The sequence below is a fragment of the Diaphorina citri genome, unplaced genomic scaffold, assembly GCF_000475195.1.
Source record: "Diaphorina citri unplaced genomic scaffold, Diaci psyllid genome assembly version 1.1 scaffold2615, whole genome shotgun sequence".
In the NCBI taxonomy this organism is placed as follows: Eukaryota; Metazoa; Arthropoda; class Insecta; order Hemiptera; family Psyllidae; genus Diaphorina; species Diaphorina citri.
The window spans coordinates 1-8,363 of NW_007380033.1; the positions used below are offsets into that span (position 1 = coordinate 1).

General features: G+C 45.9%; 2 protein-coding genes across 2 annotated transcripts in view; both read left to right on the top strand.

Moving 5' to 3' along the window:
• Window positions 1-620: 620 nt before the first annotated feature.
• Window positions 621-8,363, top strand: part of LOC103519228 (zinc finger protein 335-like) — a 13,443-nt gene continuing 5,700 nt past the window's right edge. The window contains exon 1 of the mRNA XM_026830798.1: window positions 621-834. Within this exon, the coding sequence (XP_026686599.1) occupies window positions 621-834 (214 nt within the window). The remainder of the gene's footprint in view (window positions 835-8,363) is intronic.
• Window positions 3,112-8,363, top strand: part of LOC113471557 (sodium/potassium/calcium exchanger 1-like) — a 12,284-nt gene continuing 7,032 nt past the window's right edge. Inside the window, exons 1-3 of the mRNA XM_026830800.1 lie at window positions 3,112-3,261; window positions 3,411-3,626; window positions 3,976-4,431. Of these exons, the coding sequence (XP_026686601.1) occupies window positions 3,126-3,261; window positions 3,411-3,626; window positions 3,976-4,322 (699 nt within the window). The 5' untranslated portion in view covers window positions 3,112-3,125 and the 3' untranslated portion in view covers window positions 4,323-4,431. The remainder of the gene's footprint in view (window positions 3,262-3,410; window positions 3,627-3,975; window positions 4,432-8,363) is intronic.

Sequence of the window (8,363 nt, forward strand, 5' to 3'; positions counted from 1 at the left end):
GCTAACAAGGCTGGCTATAAAAAAAGGTTCAAATTCGATTCCATGTTCCTCAAAACTAGTGGACCCAGTTCAAAACCAACCTCAGTGGTGTAGGATCTGGAGGTTGGTGGTTCGAGTCCAAGTCAATTCATAAAAATTTAGCGTAGTGTATTAAGTGGGGAACGACATTTGTGACTAGCATTTTTTATGCTTCATACAAAATTCCTTTTTTACTTTCCAAAATATCTCGAGAACGGTAAGAGCTAGAGACTTGAAATTTGGTATGTAGATGTCAAATGTGACAAGGATGCGACACGAAACTTTTGGTTAAGATCGGTGCAACGGTTGGCGGCATTTTACCGCTTTTTGGCGGTTTTCGGTGTAATTTAACAATATATCGGGAACGGTATAAGCTAGAGACTTGAAATTTGGTATGGAGTTTACAAATGTGACAAGGATGCAACACAAAACGTTTGGTTGAGATAGGTGCTGCGGTTGGCGGTATTTTGACCGCTTTTTGGTGGTTTTTGACCGTTTTTTAGTGGTTTTCAGCTATACCGACTAAACGGTTAGAGATATTGTAAAAGTTAATATAGAACATAAAAACAAGCATCATTCAATAGGATAAGGAAAGTCGTGTGATGTTCACACCAGATTTTTTACCTTTCTACCAGGTGCTCCAAAAATACCCCGACCTCATTCACGGGAATCGGAACTTCAAGCTCAAGGTGGTCAATTCGGATAATCAGATCATCAACTACATTATGAACAACCGGAACAAATGTTTGACGAGTGGAAAGAAGCGGTCTAGGAAGTCCCTTGGCCCAGCAAGTGTGCCCGGTATGATGAACAATGGTGAGTTTCACACTTTCATTGTGACGGTGCCCAATTTTATTGGTATGGGTATAAACAGTGCTTTATTTATTTATTTTTCAGTAAGAACAAGTATACAATAGTATAAGTGGCATCCTGTGTATTTTTATACAGGGTATGTTCACAATTTATAGCTTACATCTATGCTTAACACTAAAAAAAAAAAAAATAATAATAATAATAATAATAAAACAACACTAATGATAATAGAGGAAGATCGACTTGAATTTTCAGTACAGTCTTGCGATCGACTGACTTAATGACTCTGAATTTGGTCCTAATGAGAGACTTGACTCTGAATTTGGTCCTAATGAGAGACTTGACTCTGAATTTGGTGCACAAGTTTGGAGTAATCGGGTGTGTAAGATGATATTGCCAGGTTCGAACACTGCTGGGTGTGCTGGTCGCGATCGACTTGAAAACAATCCGCAATCGACCGGTTCGGCAGCCCTACTTTAGCCTTATGATAAATGGTGGGTATCTTAAGGCTAAAGAAATTGAAAAATCACATTGATCTCAGGTACAATAAATAATGTTTTAATTTAATCAAGTTCCCATTTATTATTATTACAACATAACAACAGAACATGAAAAAATCATATAAATGGTATACCGTAAAAGCAAAGATTGTGGCACGGATGAGGAAGCTTTAGGATAAATGGTATCTTGAGGCTCAAGAAATAGAGAGATCATATTGATCTCAGTACCATAAGCTTTTTCGAAGATTTGACGTTAAATTTGACGAGAGGTTCTTTTTAAACTGTTAGTATAATGGAACAACTTGTTCTAAGCTGACAGTCATTTTCAATTCCAGGTGTACGAGTACGTCAACCAGTCGCAGCAGTACATCGAGGTGCCGCTCGTTCAGAACAGCGGCTACGGAACCCTAGTCTTGCCGGGCGGGGTGACGATCATCGACACGAACAACGCCCGTCTCGCCGGAGACTCGAGTCTTGGCGCGGGAGAGAGCCTGGTGCCGGGCCAGCGCGGGATGCAGGGACACTCGGGAGAGAGCTTGGCGCCGCGTGAAGCGATGCACGCCCAGGAGGCCCAGGGACAGGTTTCTCTTGGCGGGAGCGAGGGCTTGGCGCCGCGTGATGGAGGGATGCAGGGGCAAGCGATGATGGCCGGGGCGGAGAGCTTGGTGCCGGGTGAAGGGATGGAGGCCCAGGGAATGATAGCCGGTGCTGACGGGATGATGGGCGATGGGAGCGGACTCACGGGAGAAGCGACGATTGAGCATAACGAAGCTGTACTAGGTGAGTCATTTTTGTCCGCCCTTATTCTTCTTCTTCCTAGCCTTTTCCTATTTAAATAGGGTTTCTTGTCAGTCTCTTCCAGGCACTGACCGTCTAATTGTATTTCAGGCACGAACGAGTGCGGTCAGACCGTCCTGATTCTGAACGGCACTCAGCAGTACATTCTCGAGCAGCAAAGTGACGGCCGACTCATCCTGCCCGACATTTTGGCCAACAACTGTGTCATCAGCAGCTGAAGTAGCTAAAACAACAACTTACCTGACCGTCTAATTGTATTTCAGGCACGAACGAGTGCGGTCAGACCGTCCTGATTCTGAACGGCACTCAGCAGTACATTCTCGAGCAGCAAAGTGACGGCCGACTCATTCTGCCCGACATTTTGGCCAACAACTATGTCATCAGCAGCTGAAGCAGCTAAAACAACAACTTACCTGACCGTCTAATTGTATTTCAGGCACGAACGAGTGCGGTCAGACCGTCCTGATTCTGAACGGCACTCAGCAGTACATTCTCGAGCAGCAAAGTGACGGCCGACTCATTTTGCCCGACATTTTGGCCAACAACTGTGTCATCAGCTATGCTGAAGAGACGGCCCCGGGCGGTCTGGAGCAAAGCGGAGAGTACGAGATCATCAATGTAGACCAGACGCAGGCTCTAAGGGTTAGGTGGTAGAGAACGCCTAAGGCGTTAACCTCGCCTAGTGGTTGCCTTCCACTCAAGAGTCTATTATTATTATTACACCTCTATGGCCGGGTGGTCAATAGCACTGACTCTCAACCTGGAGAGGGTTCGAATCCCGTCCAGGGCGGACATTTTCTAGCCAGACTTTTCCGTTCTTAGATGGTGGATAGGCATGGATGTAAAAGAGTGTGCGTTGCACTAATGCGAAAGCGGTACCGAGGTATAGTCTTTGAAAAAAAAAGGTACACCAGGTTGGTTGACCTATTCTAATAATAGCTCTACTCGGCGTAGCTTAACTTATATGACCGCTTTCTTTCAGGATCGATCTCCACAATGTCAGGTCCCGTCCGATCCTCACAGCCCCTGATGTCGGATCCTCTAAGCTCTGCCACTCTCTCCCCCGCGAGCTCAGAACCCCCTGACTTCGCGATGAAAAGCGAATCCCGGGAAACCGCCTTCAACGGGGAAGATTACGCTCAGGACGATTATGACAGCGAGGGCGGGATGGTAATCGATGCCCCGGTCGAATCGAGTGGCCCTGAGCACGATCCTCGAGCTCAGAACCCCCTGACTTCGCGATGAAAAGCGAATCCCGGGAAACCGCCTTCAACGGGGAAGATTACGCTCAGGACGATTATGATAGCGAGGGCGGGATGGTAATCGATGCCCCGGTCGAATCGAGTGGCCCTGAGCACGATCTGTCTGGCGGAAGCGAAGCCTCTTCCCCGCCAGGGGAAAATGTTTGCCTAGACGGGAAAGTAACAATTTGGGGCGCCGGCGAAGCCTCTTCGCCGCCAACTGAAAGCGTTTGCCTAGACGAGAAAGTTACGATGGCAAGCGCGGGCGAAGCCTCGTCGCCGCCTGGGGAAAGTGTTTGCCTAGACGAGGAAGTTTCGATGGCGGGCGCGGGCGAAGCCTCGTCACCGCCAAGTGAAAGTGTTCGCCTAGACGGAAAAGTTACCTTGGCGGGCGCGGGCGAAGCTTCTTCACCGTCTGGAGAAAGTGTTTCCCTGGAGGGGAAAATAGTTTTGACGGGCGGGTCGAACGGCACTCCGCCGAAGGTCAAGTCGGAGAAGATTCAGGCGCTGGAAGAGGAGTGGGATAATTTGGACGAGGGAGAGGAAGAAGAGGATGAGAATGAGGAGGAAGAGCGGGGAGGACCTTGTAGAGGGGAAATTTAGACCGGGCGCGGGCGAAGCCTCGTCGCCGCCTGGGGAAAGTGTTTGCCTAGACGAGGAAGTTTCGATGGCGGGCGCGGGCGAAGCCTCGTCGCCGCCAAGTGAAAGTGTTCGCCTAGACGGAAAAGTTACCTTGGCCGGTGCGGGCGAAGCTTCTTCACCGCCAGGAGAAAGTGTTTCCCTGGAGGGGAAAATAGTTTTGACGGGCGGGTCGAATGGCACTCCGCTGAAGGTCAAGTCGGAGAAGATTCAGGCGCTAGAAGAGGAGTGGGATAATTTGGACGAGGGAGAGGAAGAAGAGGATGAGAATGAGGAGGAAGAGCGGGGAGGACCTTGTAGAGGGGAAATTTAGACCTCTCTCTCTCTCTCTCCTTCCCCTTCCTTTTTAAGTTCCGCAAAAGGCGCGATGCCAGCCACTTACGCTCAGACCGTCTCAACGTGTGTGGCGGAAAAAGCGTCAGGTTTCTCACACGGGTGGCACAAGCTTCCCCATCCGTGGCACAAGCTCTGCTTATACGGATGGGTATACCATTTATAAGAAAAATGTATGTTCTGAGTTTTTGTCGATCAAATATAAATGGAAACTTGTTTTTTTTTTTTTTAAGTAAGTGAGTGCCTACCAAGAATGTTGGTATTCTAGGTAATAGGTTGGTTGGGGGTCACAAAACCAGACTCAAGTTCAACTCCCAGATCAGTCTCCTTGGCTGATTACAAAATCTCAGCCAAAGTTTCCATCACCATGCACATTACTACATAAGTCATGCACATGCTTCTTCATAAATATTCAAAGTCAATATTTTAAGGTATTTGAGTAAATTTTGAATATATGGCCGCCATACACGCCCTACATGGACGCTACGCCACTGCGGACCACCCAATCCGAGATTCAAACCGAAGGAGGCCAAAACTGTGTCCGGCCGGAGTCCCATCCATTATTGACTGCACGACCTCATGTCCTGATGAGTTTTTCTCACCCTGGTCTCGGATTCACAAAATCTTTCCTATTTCTTCGGTCAGACGCAGGAGGTTCTGATGGCCGGACACGCTAGTCAGGGTAAGACTCGTGCGATCTGTGTCGTAGCATGCCCTTGGAAAAAAAAAATGCAAATGCAGTTTCCTTGTGTTATTATATCACAACTTTGGTGCTCACTGCAGCATCGTAGGATTTTTCCCAATATCTCAATAATCCTAACATCCAATGTTTACCTACCGTGCTGGCACCTTTGACCACAATAATAGTAGTAGCCTACTGCTGGAGTAAAGGGACTTTTCAGTCCTATGCGAGCAGTATAAATAAATATTTATTAAGCATTAGTTTACATTTACCTTTTCTTTTCTTTTTTTCCTAGTTAAGCAAGGTCTTTTTATTGAATTGTTAGTTGTATGTGTTATTTTTTAACCCATCAAATATACGAGACCTTGTTTAGACTGCTGGGGTAAAGGGACTTTTCAGTCCTATTCGGGCAGGATAAACAAGGTATATTCTATTCTATTCTATGTCTCATATTGTTCTCTATCAACAGGTCCATCATCAGGGGCGCCACCGCGGGGCACTCACGAGGCTGAGTGGGCCCCGCAACATCCAGTCACGGAGTCAATCATTTTCTTGATAGAAATTTCTTGACCCCGCCGGGAATCGAATCCGGGTCTCCCGCGTGCAAGGCGAGTGCAGTAACCACTACGCCATAGGAGCTGAAAAAAAAAAATATTTCACGGGAAAAATTGTAGTAGTTTCCTCATCAGAGGGGCGATAAGCCAAAACGTCCCACTTTTGTAGGTAGACGGACATTGGACACTCTGCTTAGTCAGGGTAAATGAAACACCTGTTACGTTAAGGCCTGTTGTCACTTGTCGTTCTCTCACACGGTCTAATAGGGATTCAGGGACTGTTAACTCGGACACTCATAGTTGTGAACAAAATACCGGCTCTCAAGTTACACTGAAGCTTGAATTCCAGACATTGGGCAAACTTCAGTCTGACTTGAGAGCGAGAATTTTCGTCCATAAATACGGGTAAAGTTACTAGCCCTAACCGCCATATTATACCACTAGTCAACAGGTAGTATCACACGATATGGCAGAGCGACATATAATCTGACAATCTATGACCTTAAGTATGGCAAATTCTCACACGGTCTAATAGGGATTCAGGGACTGTTAACTCGGACACTCATAGTTGTGAACAAAATACCGGCTCTCAAGTTACACTGAAGTTTGAATTCCAGACATTGGGCAAACTTCAGTCTGACTTGAGAGCGTGAATTTTCGTCCATAAATGCGGGTAAAGTTACTAGCCCTAACCGCCATATTATACTACTAGTCAACAGGTAGTATCACACGATATGGCAGAGCGACATATAATCTGACAATTTATGACCTTAAGTATGGCAAATCTGAAAAAGAAAAGATGATAGCATGGAATTTGACGCCATAGGTGTATGGTCAATAATTGGTCATCATTAAATCTTGTAATGTTAATCCTCTATTAATCAAACATAGGATTAGGTTAAGCTAGATTGTTTAATCCTCTAGGTTTAACTTATCGTGTGGCCCCAGAGGAAAATGAAAACTCGAAATTGATATGAGCAACAGAAAATACATCAAGAGAAAAGTTTATCGTGTGGCCCCAGAGGAAAATAAAAACTCTAAATTGATATGAGCAACAGAAAATACATCAAGAGAAAAGTTTATCGTGTGGCCCCAGAGGAAAATAAAAACTCGAAATTGATATGAGCAACAGAAAATACATCAAGAGAAAAGTATTCACAAAATTTTATTTACAAATAGAAAGTTCTGAGATCATAATACATGAATGGCAAAAATATTGTACAAATAAAATGTAGTGGGAGCGGACTCACGGGAGAAGCGACGATTGAGCATAACGAAGCTGTACTAGGTGAGTCATTTTTGTCCGCCCTTATTCTTCTTCTTCCTAGCCTTTTCCTATTTAAATAGGGTTTCTTGTCAGTCTCTTCCAGGCACTGACCGTCTAATTGTTTTTCAGGCACGAACGAGTGCGGTCAGACTGTCCTGATTCTGAACGGCACTCAGCAGTACATTCTCGAGCAGCAAAGTGACGGCCGACTCATTCTGCCCGACATTTTGAGATGATTTTTTTCTTTCTTTTTTTTTTTTTTTCAAGACGTGAGGTACCTACATGTGAGGCGGGCTCCCTGGAAGAGACTGACAAGAAACGCCGACCCTATTTAAATAGGAAAAGCTAGGAAGAAGAAGATCTTACCAGAATAAGACTGAAATGTCCCTTTACTACCTTCTACCTTTATTAAGATAATTTGTTCTCTGTTTTAACAGGTAATCAGCGACCCTCAGCGAGTAGTGGTCGCTCCGTCGAGTAGCGGCCAGGGCAGTAATAACATTCACCTGTCGCTGAACAACCCTACAGAGCTGGCCAGTATCGACCCGAACCATTCTAAGATAATTTGTTCTCTGTTTTAACAGGTAATCAGCGACTCTCAGCGAGTAGTGGTCGCTCCGTCGAGTAGCGGCCAGGGCAGTAATAACATTCACCTGTCGCTGAACAACCCTACAGAGCTGGCTAGTATCGACCCGAACCATGCTAAGATAATTTATTCTCTGTTTTAACAGGTAATCAGCGACCCTCAACAGCGAGTAGTGGTCGCTCCGTCGAGTAGCGGCCAGGGCAGTAATAACATTCACCTGTCGCTGAACAACCCTACAGAGCTGGCCAGTATCGACCCGAACCATGCTAAGATAATTTATTCTCTGTTTTAACAGGTAATCAGCGACCCTCAACAGCGAGTAGTGGTCGCTCCGTTTCCTAGCCTTTTCCTATTTAAATAGGGTTTCTTGTCAGTCTCTTCCAGGCACTGACCGTCTAATTGTATTTCAGGCACGAACGAGTGCGGTCAGACTGTCCTGATTCTGAACGGCACTCAGCAGTACATTCTCGAGCAGCAAAGTGACGGCCGACTGTCGCTCCGTCGAGTAGCGGCCAGGGCAGTAATAACATTCACCTGTCGCTGAACAACCCTACAGAGCTGGCTAGTATCGACCCGAACCATGCTAAGATTATTGAGGAGGTGAGTGCCACTCCACTACTAATAGAGCTGTTGCATTTGGGTAAAAAATTATAAATAAAAGACCGATTCCTACGCTAAAGAAAAAGTTTTGGAAATCCAAATCTGAAGTCAAAACTCTGAAAAAGTAACTTTAAAAAGGTCGAAAACTCAACGGAGGTCTTATCGTCCTGAAATTGAAGAGAGAAGGAGGACAGGATAGGAGAAAGCCAGCCGTTCCGAGAACGAAACTTTTCCCATGTCTGGCTAGGGGACGGTAAACAGAGAGAAGACTAGCGTCTGGCTGTGGGACTATAAACAGGGAGGAGAACAGCTAACCCTAACCAGCCTAGCAA